The sequence below is a fragment of the Buceros rhinoceros genome, unplaced genomic scaffold (genome assembly GCF_000710305.1).
Source record: "Buceros rhinoceros silvestris isolate BGI_N320 unplaced genomic scaffold, ASM71030v1 scaffold8164, whole genome shotgun sequence".
In the NCBI taxonomy this organism is placed as follows: domain Eukaryota; kingdom Metazoa; phylum Chordata; class Aves; order Bucerotiformes; family Bucerotidae; genus Buceros; species Buceros rhinoceros.
In genome coordinates, this window is record NW_010406420.1 from 9,811 (window position 1) to 26,003 (window position 16,193).

General features: G+C 40.5%; 1 protein-coding gene across 1 annotated transcript; it reads right to left on the minus strand.

Annotated features, from left to right (window-relative positions):
- Window positions 1-135: 135 nt before the first annotated feature.
- On the minus strand, window positions 136-15,474 carry NDC1 (NDC1 transmembrane nucleoporin). The gene is made up of 16 exons (XM_010134077.1): window positions 15,369-15,474; window positions 14,886-15,060; window positions 14,266-14,404; window positions 12,882-12,990; window positions 11,409-11,460; window positions 10,676-10,808; window positions 8,355-8,447; window positions 6,995-7,076; window positions 5,956-6,111; window positions 4,680-4,934; window positions 4,426-4,544; window positions 4,132-4,182; window positions 3,582-3,645; window positions 2,289-2,389; window positions 1,252-1,412; window positions 136-394 (listed from the first exon to the last, which is right to left on the minus strand). The coding sequence occupies exons 1-16, from the start codon at window positions 15,418-15,420 to the stop codon at window positions 331-333; spliced, it is 1,806 nt and encodes a 601-aa protein (XP_010132379.1). The 5' UTR covers window positions 15,421-15,474; the 3' UTR covers window positions 136-330.
- Between the last annotated feature and the right edge of the window lie 719 nt (window positions 15,475-16,193).

The following is a 16,193-nucleotide window of genomic DNA, read 5'->3' on the forward strand; positions in this document are numbered from 1 at the left end:
GGGAAAGAATATATCATGAAAACCAGTGAAGGATCCGAGAGGCAGAGTAACCCTGATAATCTCAAATGTCATAGTCTTATGTAAAACAAGAACTGACACTTTCTCATATGTAAGTGATATTAAAAGAAGGCAAGGTGAATTTTAAATAAAGTTTTATTAAACAAAAGATGATCCAAACCTGGTAGAGCTCTTCTACAGTTCTAAGAGCTTTGTCATGTGACTTGCACTTCCATTTGCTTTTCCAAAGTCAAGCTAAAAAGCCTCATTAGTCCCACTTTCTTCTCCCCAAGAGTGTTGGAAAAAAACAGTGGCTGCATCAAAATCTGCTATTTACTCCTTGTATTCCAAGAATTGCTGGAGTCTTTTCTTATGTTCTATAGACACTTGCACTGCACTGAAAACAACAAATGCAAAATATAAGGTTTTACATTCAACGTAACGCACCACAAAAGTAAAGCCCCATACCAAAACAAAGCATACATTGAAATCAACAGTTACACTGAAGATAAATCTTAGAAAACCCAGCTGTATTAAAAAACTGTGTTCCAAGACAAAAAAGGCATTAACATTTAAACCTGTCAATTCTTAACCTCAACAGCTTCCACTACTAAAAGACCCTTGTCCCAAGAAACCCAGCCTACTTCCTTACCCTTAAACACACACACACACACACGCAAGCAATTGTTTAACTTGCAAGAATGATTTACGCAAGAAAGAATCTCTTAAAATTCTCTCTCCTGTATATTGAGCACTTCCAAACCAAGTGACATCTCATCCCCACTGGGAGAGATGGGCAGGATGTTTCAGTCCCACATATTCAGAGGCCAAAGATGAAAGTCTGCCTGCGGCAGCAGTAGATGAGAAAGAGCCATTAGACAACCAAGCAGCAAGGGAATTTGATTATTTGGGCTCTTCACAGGATTCTCAGGATTCCCTCCCTACAGAACAACTGTCTCTAGTTGATCTACTTTCTTTTCAGCAGCTAAGATTTATTAAACAAATGGTATTCATGGACTGTTTCTAAAGAGTTCAGGAAAAGTCACTAAGAAAAGCTGTGAATAATAATTTTCTACAGGGGTCAAATATCTACACAAGAATTGTTTAAGATTCCACAAATCAAAAAATACTACCATGCCATGTCAGAATGATGACCTGAAAGGATTTTTGCCCAAACTTCCCTTTCCACAGGTGCTACAATAACATTAAGTAAAACTAAATTTCGTAAGCAAGCCATCGTGAAAAAGTTCTTACTTCAAGTGTTCTCCAAAGACAGTAGTTATCCGGTACAGCGCTGTTTTCAGAGATGCTCTCAGTGCAAATCGTAGCGTTTTGTAGGATGTGTCCACCAGACTTCCTGAAACCCTAGGGGGTTTGCTAGAAACATGAGGCAGTTTGAAATATCTGTCTACAGCCTGATTGAGAAAAACAAATTTAGTCAATTATTTCATAAGGTAACTAACAACATGCTTATGTCAAATAAAGCAAAAAAAGTGCAAGTTCAGAAATTCCACCAAGACACACAAAACCATACTGGAGACTGAGCTTGTCCTTGCCCTTCCTGGCCATCAATGTGAACATAGAACCGAGATCTGTGAAACAATAACCTCTGCTAATGAGCGTTAAATGCAGCACACGTGCAGCAGGAACAATTCTATCCTGTATTATCACTTGTTTCTTCCAGAAGCGAGGGTATGGGCTTTTTCCCCCGGTGCCTGTTCCAGGAATTGATGACTTACATGGAAGGACTTCAATAACCTCTAAATTCTTTCCAAGAATCTCCATTAAGGCAGTGCGAAATGATTATGCCAATAGGACACACAGCCTTGGAAACAACTCTGGATTTTTTAAAAATACACATTACACAAATATCATTAATTTGAGGGCAATGTCTTAGTAGAGAACAGCACACAGATCTTATCTCCTGTGATTTGCAATGTCTCTAAGCGCTCCAGGTTGCATGAGCCAAATAAAGATTAATTCCTAACTACACATAAAATACAGTGTTATAACTGCTGCATCCCTGAAATAATGAGCACATAGTACTTTTTTTTCTAATGAAATATTCCATTAAAAACACACTGTCTGCGATATTTGAAAAAACTAACAAAGGTTTTATATTCAGCTTCCTAATGCACATAGTGGCAACTGTTTTGTTTAGCTTAACTGCAGAAGGGTTGTTACAGTGGTAACAACTTGAATGTTATGACTGGCCAGGAAGGTCACAATATAAAATTAACAAAACTCCTCCTAAGCTTGTTCTGCAGTAAGGAAAAGTTAACACATTTTACCTCCTGAAGAGTCAGCAAAGTATTCAGGATAGCTGGCAGTGTAGTTTGGACAACTCCAAACTGGTCTTCAGTGAAGGAGGCTGCTACCAAATGAGACAGACCTTAAAAACAAAACAAAAAAAAAAGAAGTTTGCAATAATTACTGAATTCTCAGCTTCTGAAGCATTGACAAAGATCATGGCTTTGCCTGCAGATTCTACTGGTGTGGTGGAATTCTTCAGGACTTACTGCAGCCAGATAATGGCTTTGGCTTGCTTCAGGACTAAACCAGTCACTGGTTTGACAAGTGTACAATAGTTTGAGGTTGATAAGGCAAGAGAGATTATATATAAAATAAATTTTAAAGGAGCATTAGCTCCCTCTCTCCACTGCTCTGATCAGAGCTGTACCTGACATCAACCAAGAGACAGGACCTATTTCACAATTCTAGCCATAAACAAACATTTCCAGATCACTTAACCTTCCTTGTTCAGCTTGTATGAGGACAACTCTACTACTCTGAGGGACCGTGATTTAGCTTTAAATCCTTTCTCAGTTTACTTGTTTATCATATTTTTTAAAATTACAACCTAGCCTTCTGCCCTAAGTTAAAACACAAGTGGTATCTTCTGCTTTTCTGCAAACTGTATGTGTGACTCCCATCTCCTGATGTCGCAGCCCATCACCTTTGATCTCACACACTGGCATAACTGCCCATAAAACATCTAACCCAGGAAAAAGGTCCACTTTTACGCAGTTGGATCTAATAGCAGATGCTATCAATACCAGTATTTCCTCACGAGCTTGAAACAAAGAAGAAAATCCCATAGTGCAACCACATACTGTCATTGTTCTTTTAATTCTCTGCAGACTATCTTTTCCCATTTATTTGTTAAATTACCACCTGAGTGCCTCCCTCCCTTAACTCCCCATCATTAGCAGAAAAAGACTCAAAGCCTTTAGTCAGGAAAGCTGTTGTAGAAAGACATCATATATCTGTTACTGGAAAAAAATGTTAAAGTGATACATGGGTTCACATGGGAGAGAAGCAACAGTAGTCAAGTTTAGGAATCTCTACTGAATGTCCTCAGAACATAAACTAAGAAATCTCACAAGGGATCTCAAAACTAACAAATGAATTCGACATTTATTCATGTTGGTATCTGAAATGGAGTCGTATTTTTGTCAAAATAGATTCAAAGACTTTTCTTCTATTACATTTATAAAGCACAGAGCCCCAGAAACCTGGAAGCAGATCCTTTTACTGGTAGATGATGAGCCAGAGCGGATCATCTGGGAATAGAAACTGCTTACCTTCCAGCGCCCAGATGTGCATTTGGGCATCAGAGAAGACAGCTTGGATGGAGGCTTCTGGGTGCTGAAAAGAAATCAACCATTCTGAGTGCACTTCATAAGTAATATCAACAATCTGCAGGTTTCAACTAAGGTATTACATGTTATAGGGTCATGTCCCTCCCCTCAGAAAAGACCTGCAAGGCTGACGGATCTCAGGGAATACCCAGGAAAAAACCTTTTAAGAAACTTCAGATTTTTAAAAAAATCTTTTAAGAAAAACTTTTAAAATACTAGAACTATTTTTGACAGGAGCTGCCCACAAAGCTAGAGCTGTAATAGGGACTTCCAAAAAGAACAAAGGAAAAAAAAATAGCTAGTTTGTTTTCAAGGGCTATGCAGGTATGGGATAATCCTGCTAGGAATCTAGTTGTACTTATGGAAAGCCTTAGATTGCACAAAAGGTTTTAGAACTGTTACTACATGCAAAATGGACAAGTCCCGCAGCAGAACCCATACACTCATTCATTCCTAGTCCACGCTGCTCAGCCACAAAACAGATTGTGGTTACCTTGCTGAAGAAATACATTATCAGCGCTCGTTTTGACAAGAAGTTTTTGATCTGAAAAGAAACAAAAGGTTAAAACCATCGCCTGTATTTATCTAAGGTAGGCACAGTTGGCCCTTCTCAACTCCACCACCTTCTCGCAGCACAAAGGGGTTGGGGGGTGGGGGGAAGGATTTTTGTGATGTAAGCTAATTGGAGAAGGACCTATTCATGCAAAAAAGATGGAAAGTTCTTCCAGAAGAGAGAACACCTAAGCTGCACTGGCTGTCACCTATAACACTGCAACATTTACACTACCTGTTCTTGCTTGTTCTGAAGCCATGTGTAAATAAATCTTGGCTGTACTGCCTCACTGCTAGCTCTTGCAGTGGGGAGCACTGGGAAGGATTCGCAGTGGGAACCATTCATTTGCAGATCTACAAGAGAAATAGAGTAGCTTTAGGAAAACTGGTTGCTGTCACTTCAATCCTCAAGATACAGACCTCTCTCTTTTGACATGGCTACTACACTCACAACTAAAGGCTAAAGCAGTGCTTTGGAAAAACCTTTACCTGTATCTGATGTCCACAGCTTTGGACCCCTTCTCATAACTTGAGGACTTTGAACTGACCCATGCCAAGGAGAGCTTAGATCCAGAATTCCCATCTTGCAATTTAAAGCAGGTGAGCTGAAAGGCGAACCAACATCAGACCCAGGGGGTGTCTTTAAAGGCATTAGGCATGGTTTCACCAGCGAAGACATGGAGGCTCTGGGAATAATATTAGACCTCTGTAACTGGAAAGACATGTCTCCTGTCTCAGCTGCTCCTGATGACAAAGAACACACTGCATGAAGACAGGCTGGCACTCATGAAATAAGAGATGGGTTTGTTATTTGATTGCTACTTCAACCGCTTCAGTATCATCAGAGCTTTTACTAAAGAACATTGTTTTCACTGTGGTCTTGCAAAGAATTACACATCAGCATGGAGTGTTTTAAAAGTTCATCAGCTTAAGAACAGCAAGTGATGAGAAGAATCCTTGTGGATTTATTTATTTTTCTTCTTCATTTCTACGTCCTGGTATGTATCTACTAAAATGAGCTTTTAAGATCAAGCACTAGAAAAAAAGGCTACCTATAGAAACACAGCAATTCTGATTCAGCTTGGTGTAAGAGCAGACACCTCAGTCTCAAAATCCAAGTGACAGCAGCACTAGAAGAAATTCATCTGACACCAAGAGTCTCCTGCTGTTCCCAGGGCACTGACAGCCAAGGGATTCAATTACCTGGCACCCCAATTACCTAACACAGCTCTGCTGCCAGGAACAATGCCTAAGCCTGGCATGAAAAACACCTGCCATGCTTGCAGGCTGCACAGCTCTAGTCAGACTGGCTTCTCTTACTCTACAGTGATATTAGCAAATCACAAACATATACAAAGACCCCACAACAACACCACAAAAACTAATTTCACCATTTTATACTAATCCTAAGAGCAGCTATGCAAATTACAAAGCATCTCTTGGCAAAACTTAAGTTCTCCCTGTAACAGGTTCAACCACTTACTAAAACTGTAATCAGTTTCTTAATTCATGCAAGGGTGGGAAAAATGCTGCATTGAACATAACATCATGCAGAGCAAACACGATCTTTCCAAGTTTTATTCTGAGGTTATTTCAACAAGAATACCTTAAATGATATCAAGGGAAAGACTTGTTTTGTTTGCATTTATTTACAGAAACCCCTGTGACTCATTCCCCCCACACAACTTCACTGAGACTAATGTATCTACCTGATCTATTGGTACTTTCATGCCTTACAAACCACTCTGAGTGTCTCCTCACACACCTGGAGCCTGTGGAGATACTTTCAGCTCTCCTGCTGGCTGCTTTGCTCTGCCATTTGCTGCCACAGCTTCCTGCTGTGCGATCAGCCTCCGGGTCAGATCACTCAAAAGGTTCAAACACTCCCTTGATATTGCAGTCCAGTTGTTCGGGTGCCCGCCTAGCAGAAGCAAACAAAAAGGAAATGCACGGAGTATGTTTAATCCAGGTGCTCCTCCTCGTATCTCTTCTGACACTACCTGTGCGCTCTCAGCGTAAGCTTCAGAGATTATAGAACCTTCATTTCTGGAAAGACACACTGCATTTTCACTGTGACAGTTTATTTGTACTGAGAGGAAGATGAAAACACGGACAGATTCTGCCCTCCTGTCAATGGACAATTCTAAAAAGACCTTAGTGGCACCTGCTAAGCCAGCAGGGAAAACGGCAATTCAGCCCATCTGATCTGAAATCACTGAACAACCAAAATGAACAATGTAATATCAATGGTGACAGCCTTGAAGTAGAACAAACACGAGGATTCCTGACGAAGTGCAACAAAAAGTTCCTGAAAGCTTTTAAGCAGTTTTGTCTTTTTCTGTCATATATTTATATCCAGTAAGAGGCTTGTACATAATTAAAACTATAGCATTGTTTGCTTTCACAGCTCAAGCAGTCACTCACTATTGACACTTGATTTCAGCTCACTCACATCTTGACATTAGGCTTTCATAGCCATCTGTTACTCAGTTTGGACTATTTGACTGGTGGTGACAAGAGGACCCTGCCTTCGATACCCTAAGACCTGTGCTTCCTCATGGCTGTCATTTAAGTCAAACACCAGGCACCAGAGTTTGTTGAATTCAGTAGATGAAACAATATGAATCTACATAATTAAGCATTAAAGGAAGATGCCTTCTTTTTAGAGAAGGCATCACTGGGATCCCTCTACTTAGGAGGTTCTCTGGCTTATGTAGCACACGTCACAGCATTAAAGAACTCATAAAAGCATTTGACTAACACTTTAAGAAAAGAAATCAATATGAAATAGTTTTTATAATTACCTGGCTGACTAAGGCTAAAGACTTCTTGTCGTCGAACAGGAGAATACTGGGAAAGTAACATCAAGTCTTGTAAGGCTAAAAACTACAAAGAAAAGAAAATGTTTTAGTACATGCCAAGTCCAGTGTAATTCTTCAAAAAAAATGTAGTTGTCCATACCAAAGCAATCCCTAACAAGGAATGAGCTCACGCAGACTAAAACCAGCAATATAAAACCAGAAAAAGAAAGACATCCCTAGAACCACCCTGGATAGGGCTGCTGAGTAGCAAGAGCCTCAGAGAACTTTACTGATAAGTCACTTGTTCAGAGTTAAAGAAGACGTAACACCATTTTCAATCTTAACAGGTAACAGCTCAGAGGACAGAGGGAACCCAAGGCTCAAAGAAGTCTAAGGCAAGAACTGTTCTTGCAAGCCAGAGCTCAACTACAGTGTGCCATACGGTACCAGACCCAACACTGCTTCTTCATGTGATTAAGTAGTCAACGTGGCAAACCAAAAATAACCAGAATTTTCCCACTAGGCAAGATACAAATATAAATTACACACTTTGGTAACAGCTGAGATTACTCATTAGGCCTCCTCCACCTTTAACCGCGCTCTGCTCCACTCTTCCCCACCCATCCTTTGATAGTGCAGCAAAGCTTAAAAAAGAACTTAAATGGGTTGCAGCCTTTTATACCTCCAGTCTTATCAGAGATCTGTATAATCAGTAAATGTGGATCTTGCACAAGCAGGAGAATATTCTTGTCTTTATTTACACAATACTTCTTATAGGAGGTCTCCAATTTTACAGTACCATAATCAGTTAATGCCATTAATGATTACCGTAGTCAGACCAAAAGTACTCTCCTTTACTCAGATTTAACTCATTTTAATACTGTCTTTTTAGAAAAAGAAACCCAACTTCCAATGTCACTAGGACAATAATTTTTTAATTTCAAGCGAGAGCACAGATGTAAGAACACACATAAGCAGCAAGCACAAAGCATTAAGAGTGCACAAAGAGATTAAACACCTGTTTATGTGACAAAGACTCAAAGCTGAAGGAGTTAAAAACCCTGAATGTCACTAACCTTCTGTTTTAAATCAGTACCACCAGCATACTTATGCTGCAGACAAACAGATCTCATCATGAGTCAGTCATTACTTCAGCTCAGAGCACCACAGGGTGGTGAGCACCAGCAGATGTCACTGCTGAACTTATTTTCACCATCAGTGTAACTGCCTCCTTGAGTGTCCGCCCGGAGGCAGCTTTCTAAAGAGCCAGTTAAAACAACTGGCACCTAGATCCGATGACACTGCTTGGAGAAACACGTCCTCAGCACACACCGAGCTGGGAAGACGGTGGGAATTCAATTACCTTTATAATAAGGGGAGGGTTGCTGTTCAAGATTTTAGGTAGGCACTGGTCTGTCTCCTCAGCAAAAGTTGGCTGGACAGGAAAATGATGTGTCTAAACAGAAACATCAGAAGCTGTGTTACGCAGAGCAAAACACAAGAAAACCTCAGGAAAGGCCACAGGTGAGCTGTTATTTGTCAGAATGAAGAACTACAAAAGCATACCCCACCGCTTCAATTTACTGCAAACCAGCCTGAAACTCCTAACACAGAAACAAAATTACTGTACTCCTTACATTTAAAGTGAGAAATCTTAGAAAATCCAGATATCTTTTATCTTCAAATACCTTCCATGTACCCCTGTAAGTCATAGCTAGGGCCTGTGAAGAGGAATTCCTCTAACCACATACCTGGGAAAAACTGGTGACACCGTATTCAGAAACAAGCCTGAAGTCTGAACTGTAAAGTCTGTCCTTAACAGCGTAACCGCTCTGGTGAAAAACTGAGGGTTCTTTTACCAGATCATAAAAGATTTTTTTAATTCTTCTTTTGCACCATTTCACTGATAAACTAACGAATTCTCATTTTTATCATAATGATATTAATATTCTCTGTTTTAATAGAATTTCTGTTCTTGGGGCCACATCACATGAAAGGTAAATAGCAGTGCTTAACTGGTATCAAACACTGCATCCTTTTAATGCTATTTATCATGGACCAGTTTGGGCCCAGGTTACCTGTCAGTTTTGTGTCATTGCACTCATGGTACATATCACAGCTTTACTCTTCTCTGTTTCCAACTGCAGAACTGAAATTTGAAGTAGCAAGTGCTTTCAAAGCATTAACAAAGCGACTTCTTGTGGACCAAGTTTACTATTTCTTTCCTGACTTTTCAGTTAATGCTCTGTGAATATTGACAAACAGCTTTGGAAGGGTTTTAGCTCATTAAAAAACTTTTCAAAAGAATCATGTGGGTAAACAAAACTTCTGTTCGACAATCAAAAGAGCAAGGTCCATTTTACACTTCAGAGCTGGATGTTTCTTTTGTCTTCCACAGTTACAAAAGCAATACAATATAAAAGTAACTACAGAGGTGGGCACACAGCGTTCGCTGGTGCTCCAACTCTCAGCCTTTGAAACAGGTTGTTCCCGCGTCAGAGCTGTCGCTGGAGCCACGTTCTGACAAGTCATTACATCAGTTACGCTTGACTCACTGTTGATGTCTTCCCCACGCAGTCACAACTGGACGTTTCTAATTAAAGCTAACACTCCAACAAGCACTGTTTGCTCCTTCACTCCGTAAGAACGCTTTACACTGATACAGTGATCCAGGAGTTAAACCTCGCTTTTTTTTTTCCCCCCTATTGATCTGCACTCAGTAATGTTAAAAAAAAAATCAAGTTAGAGGAACAATTTTTTCCTCTATATTCTCACAAAGAAATATCTGGATTTGTCAGAGATCGAGTCTTCTCCAGTTCTTTCTTGGCAAGATGTTTTTTCCCTCTCTTCAGTCATGGTCTTACACTCATTCTCACAGGATTCATCACATATTTAATCTGGTCTTTTTTTAGCCACATTAATTTGTATCTTTACGATTGAATGAAAAAGCAAAAATGTCTCAATTCCCAAGATCGCTTGATGTCTGTTTTAACATTGCAGCCTGAATTAGATTAACATGCCTCTGCTTTGGAAAACTACATACTTTGATGGTTTGCTTGAATTTGAGATTTCTAGAGCTCAGTTTGCAGAAAATTGAGAGCATTTAGTACTCTTTCCTATTGTAAAATTGGATTGAGAGCTATACAGTCTCTGTATATTATCTTCTCGCGTAACCTGTAGCTGTTTGTCACAAGTTTTCACACTCAAATACAAGATGATTGCACATGTAAAGACCAAGCTCATGAGGTCTGCCAGACACATACAGCCCCTGCGCTGGCTCATTCGTCTTTACACCCGAAGAGGACAAAGAACACGCTGCAGCCCCCATGAAGCACAAAGTGGTTCTTTGTTCAGGTGGCCCTGCCAGCATCTGCACGGATTTAGCATCGGCCATGAGCAGGAGAAGGGGGATTCTTCTGAAGAGTCAGAGGAGGAGGTGGCAAAAACGAAACACTGATTATGTAAGCAGCGCAGGCTTGTCTTGCTATAGGGAGGGAAAGGGACGGTCACCTGACGCCCAGGCCTCTCCTGGCTGTTCAGTTATTGGATATTATCTGTAGTGCATCCTTTGAAAACTCAAAAATGCATAGCAAGTTATTTCCTAGCAAAATGCCTTTGAAAAGGAAGAAGTACTATCTGTGAAACACTGATGTTGCTTCTTTAGCGCAGTCACCAAGCACTAACCTCCGTGGCATAGATTTTGAAGAGTAACCACGCGATGTACCAGGTGATCAGAAGAAATACGCCACATAACCAGGCATGGTAAAACAAGGAGAGATCCAACAAGCCAGTCACAGTGTCAAGAGGATGTAATTTACTGCAGATAAAACAACCAAGAAGATAGAAGGTGACGTCTACAGTAAGCTGTTACAGTAGTAACAATCGCAAAAATAAAGTTACTTTTTTTTTGCAAATCAGTTTCTTAAAGGTGTTTGAGATACTAGTTCTTGAATTTTTCAGTAACTGTGATGAAATGAAAAATTAAAGAAAAAGAAATATGAAACAAATTCAATACATTTTTAGTCAATTAAGGTATTATGACTCCACCTTCCCTATTTTAAAACAAACGGCAGCCATATAAAAATAAAGATATGCCCCCTAAGCAACTCAGAAAAGCAAATAAAACACACACATACATAATGTAATTTGGAGAGATTGGTCTTTCTAATACTTTAGAGACTTACAGAGATGAAGAGAGGATTTCCTAATGACTACCTACGGGATCGTTCCTACAAGGGGATGTTGGCTCCTTCTGGATCCATTCCGGCAGCACCCAGTGCTCCCCACATTCTGTGTGGGGAGGCAAGGAACCGCATCCCGCTCCACGCACAGAGCCAGCTGCTAAGCTGGACTTCTTCAATGAAGGCAGCTGTCAGCAATACCCTCCTGCAAGTCCGCAGCACAACGTACTACCTACCTGTCTGCGTGGAGATCCATCATGGTACTTATCCATACCTTTGGGATATAACCTACGGGATTGAAAAGAAATGCTGAAACAAATATGACACTGCAGAACACACGCACAATAAGCCAAAAGGAAGACAAGAGCAGAACGCACGTATAGACAGGAGACTGGTCTTGTAACTCGTGTGCAGCAGGAAACAATCTGCCTTTGGGGTTTGGGTCTTAAGACAGAGAAACAAGAGAGTGAAAAAGCAACTGCACATTGAGAGATGTAGACCCTATCTCTTATTGCCAGCTTCTCAGCAGCAAGTTCTTTCTGTTTTTCATGAACAAGAGGGGCAATAGTAATTTAACATTAAGTTTCACTACTGCTCAGACAGCAGCAAAGTGCTTTTAAAGAAGAAACCGATACAGAACCACCACACTAAATAATTTATCCCTATGTAAACTAAAGTGGAAATAACTCTAGAATATTTTGACATCATTTAGGAGGATAATTACAGCTATAACATAAAAAAAAAAATCTTGATTTTTACAAAGTCCAGTGCAATCATCTTCATCAGCACAGATTTTTTTAACATCATATTAAAGATGAAACTTCATGTGCATATGGGAGGGAGCCACACTGCCTTCGTCTCCCCTGATTCCTCCAAATAATATAAAGGGTACTTGAGAACAAGGCTGAAGTGCTAATTTCTACTTTAAAAATAGTTAAAATATAGCATATATACATATAGCGAAGTCACACCCTCTGCTGATATATTGGGTTCAGCTCTGCGACACTACTTTTTTGATATCAGGCAATGGAAGGAGGAGCTCAAGGCACGGAGGTGTTGATCCATGTTAAAAAATATTTGGGAACATTTAGAGAAAAAAGGGAATATAAATTTGAGACTAAAACTTTTTAATTGCACTGTGTTTTCACATGTATAATCTTTTTGCCACGAATCAGAATGGGTGAGTAAGCAGCTCCCCAAAACTTCAGATTTTAAAATGGACACCTGTAAACCACCAGCTGATAAGAATTTAGGAGCTCCTTATGTCCTGCGTTATTTTGTAGCTGCCTGCAACAAGATTTCCCACACAGAAAAGATCAGAGACAATATGTCTATGGATTCATACAGCGACAAAACATGGGCTTCAGGTCAGAAAACTACGGTTCTGTTCTCCTTACAACGTTACGCTTACATCAGCAGGACAGTAAATTCTTACAGGAGCTGTTAATCTCTTCAGAGAAGAGACATTTCTCATATGCAGAACGAGCTTCTGTGGGGCTGTAAGAACTGCCATCATACAACTACTGCTGTACAAACCCTCTGCCTTTTCTTACTGGTTTAGAGAGGTGTTAGATCTCAAATTGTTTAAACAAGCCTGTGTGCCTTCACTTCAGCAAGTGACCTGGAAGGCTGAAAAATAGTGATAACAGGCCTGACTGACTGAAGTTTCCAAAATACAGGGATTAAGAGAGAAGTTTAGGAACCCTTACCAAAAAAGTAATAGGTGACACAGAAGTTTCTAACAAAATACAGTGACTCCACACAACTGTGTTTAACGAGGAGAGGCAAAGATCTTCTGAAACGTAAGTACTTGTATTGCTGAAAACAAACAAAAAAGAGTTTAGCATTCTGCATTCAGAACAAATCAATGAAAGGCTAAAAAAACCCCAAATTAAAGCTATTTACTCTCCTGTTCTCCTCCTGGCATTTTATAATAATCTCTAGTTCTCATCCCTTCCCCTACTTGTGGCAGTAGGAAAACTGAGGATGGGCTAAACTGACTATCACAGAGGAAAAGACTAGGAGAGTGTTGTCTGATGGAAAATAAAGGAAAAACAGAACCAAAGAAGGCACATTTAATCTACTAGATTTCATTGAGAAGTATTCCATTAAAATATAAGGAAAACTCAGATGAACATGAGCCAGTCCATAATCCTCCAAGCAGTGAACCAGTGTAATACCAGTGCCTTTCTCCACACAAATTATCGGCCTTTCAAACGACTAAAGCAGCCTCTGACACTACCCGCAAATTAAACCAACGTGGTTCAATTTTTCACCTGGCTAAGCTGCATTTAAAAAAGGGAGAATTAACAATATTCAAGTAATACAATTCTTACACTGTAACTACAGCACTGCCAAAAGAATGCTTGGTTTGCTGACAAACTGAATGGTCATGACTTAAATGTCTCCCACTAATAACACCTTGCTTCAAGATACCCTTTGCCAAATTGGTTGAGCTTTGTAAATCTGGCTACTGTGAGGCTACAGCAACAGAGGAAATATTTTTAAGATGACGTTTTACAAGCCATCCTCACCATTTCGCACTGTTACAGGTTTCTGCAGAACTGCTGGAGCCCCCTCCGCAGGAATTAATGGAATTTCTCTTTCCATAGCACTACGCACACAAACAAGCTTTGGATGTCCAGCTTTAAGTAAGAGTTAATGTTGTTTAGACTTTAAGTGAGCTCGTGCACAGTTAAAACTGATAATATGCTTTTTTTTTTCAGTCTCAAGATTTTCAGATTTTAGGTGACTCTCACTGTCAGCTCCAGCAGTTAATATTCAGTTTATGTATATTGCCTCTTTCCTGTAGTTCACTTTCTGCCATGGTCCAGCTCAGCCAGATTTTTATGTGCATCAGAGGGGTGTAAAATTTACAGTCACAGCACCCTGTGACATTAATTTGAAAGGTGTAGGGCGGAAAGGAGGAAGATTAAAAGGCATTTAAGGCTGAGTGTACACTTCACCTATTAATGAAAGCATAGCAACAACAGCTGCTGCTGCCGCCACACTCAAAAATATAAAAATTCAATGGTTTTTTGATCACTGTTTTACTTAGACGTATCTTACTGCAAAAATCTTTAAACCTGTTACCTGTATGACTGGAAATGGCAAATAATTCATGTTGTTAATAAAATACAACAGACTGTAACTGTATCCCGTGAAAGCTCCAGAAAGCAGAAAAAAGAGGTTATACTCGTTTAGGCACGTCCGAGAAGCAGCAGCATCTAGGCTAAAGCAGAACATTCAGAATTAATTCTGAGTTTTAAAAAACCAAAACAGGTCATTCTAGCCTTAGGAAGTTCGAATCACAAGCCTGACTTTACTTTCCTGATCAGTATGTGTGATGGCAGCTCAGTACGTTTTATCTCAAGCAGCAGCCCCACCACTTGGTTTTGCGATCTACGCACAAGGATGCTTCTGGTATTTACGAAGCACATCACATTAACGAGCAGACCACGGCTTGGTACAAGTGACAACCAGCCTGTCTCCACCCAGCTTTCCGTTCGGAATCCTTGCACTTGGTTTTGCCGGCCCCGGTATTTCTCTGTGACATGGATAAAGGAGGGCATTTCTGATCCCTTTTACGGGTGTCACATATAACCGCTTTTTTTCGATAGCGCTCTAGCTTTGTCTGAAGGAAGCCACCAGTGAATACATCTTACAGCAGCAGCTCTCTGCATAATCTCTCTTTAACACACACCAATAATTACCTTTCTGAAGGCATGCAGGGCACAGCAAGTGACTGGAACCTCCCTTTTGTCAGAACCGCAGCGCACCAAGCGACCAGCGTTCCCATCACGGCATGCACGACCGAGTGGATAACTTGCTGAGGGTGAATGATTTTTCCTATCAGTGCTAATCGGGAGCATGGTATTGATGGCACAACTGTAAATCAAAGATGAAAGTGATTTCGTTTCTTACTAATAAAACCCTTCATTAAAATAAAAGCAACAAACCCGCCCACCAAAACATTGTCACCAAAGAACTCTTCACAGCTGGAGACAGTCACTAAGTGACAATCAATGAAGCGACTCAGCCACAAGGTAAGCAGGGATCTGAGACTGACTTAAAAATAAGCTTTGTGTATTTTCTGTATTAATTTAAAAGGAAATCTACCAATGTGAAGTGCGTTAAACATAAACACAGTCTCTTCAAAAGGTCATCAAGACAGCCCAGCCACTTCAACAACCCACCTGCGTAACACTCGACATTGAAGATGCTTATTACTACTATCACCGCAGACATGAGGAGGACGCAAAAGATGGCGTAGGAAGTATATAATTCATTGAAAGAATCTAAAATAAAAGAAAATACATATTACTGCTCAGAAGATTGCACCAACACAACAGCAACGCACTAACCAAGAGCAAAGAACACTTGGGCAGCTCGCAATAATCTACCAAGGGCATAAAGGGGAGCAACGTTGCATGGGGCACTGAATGATCACAGGCATCGAGCTTCCACCCAAACATCCCCAGTTTTCTGTGCACACTCGAGGGAAAGTTACTCTCACCAGGCAGAGGGGCTATTTCAGGAATTTTGCTTGTGATTCAGCGCAGCAAAGTTAGATGAAGCTTAAGCTCTTTATGCAAACAGCGGCTGCATGGGGCAGCAAGGGGAAGCGTGTCCAAGTGCTCAGAATAGAGAACTAAGTCATTTCACCTATTCTTTTCTCTGAAAGAAGCACTGACATGAGCTTGCCACAGTTAGTTCTGCCTAGGGAGGGTTATGGCTATTACGGTTCACGTCACACAGAAACTCCCATTTCAAGGCTTAAAGACCATTCAGAAACACTCAAAGCAGAAGTGAAACACAATGCCACAGCCAGCACCCGCTGTCTGAGACTGAGCCCAAAACAACAGACGGGGCAGGGAGGAAAAACCCCAAACACAAACGTGCGACTATAAAAATAAGAACCTTCACGGGGCACCCTGCCGAGTACCGCAGCAGAAATTATTTTATAGTGATTTAAGCTATCAACGCCAGGTCACCGATTGTAACAAAGCACCTAAACGAGC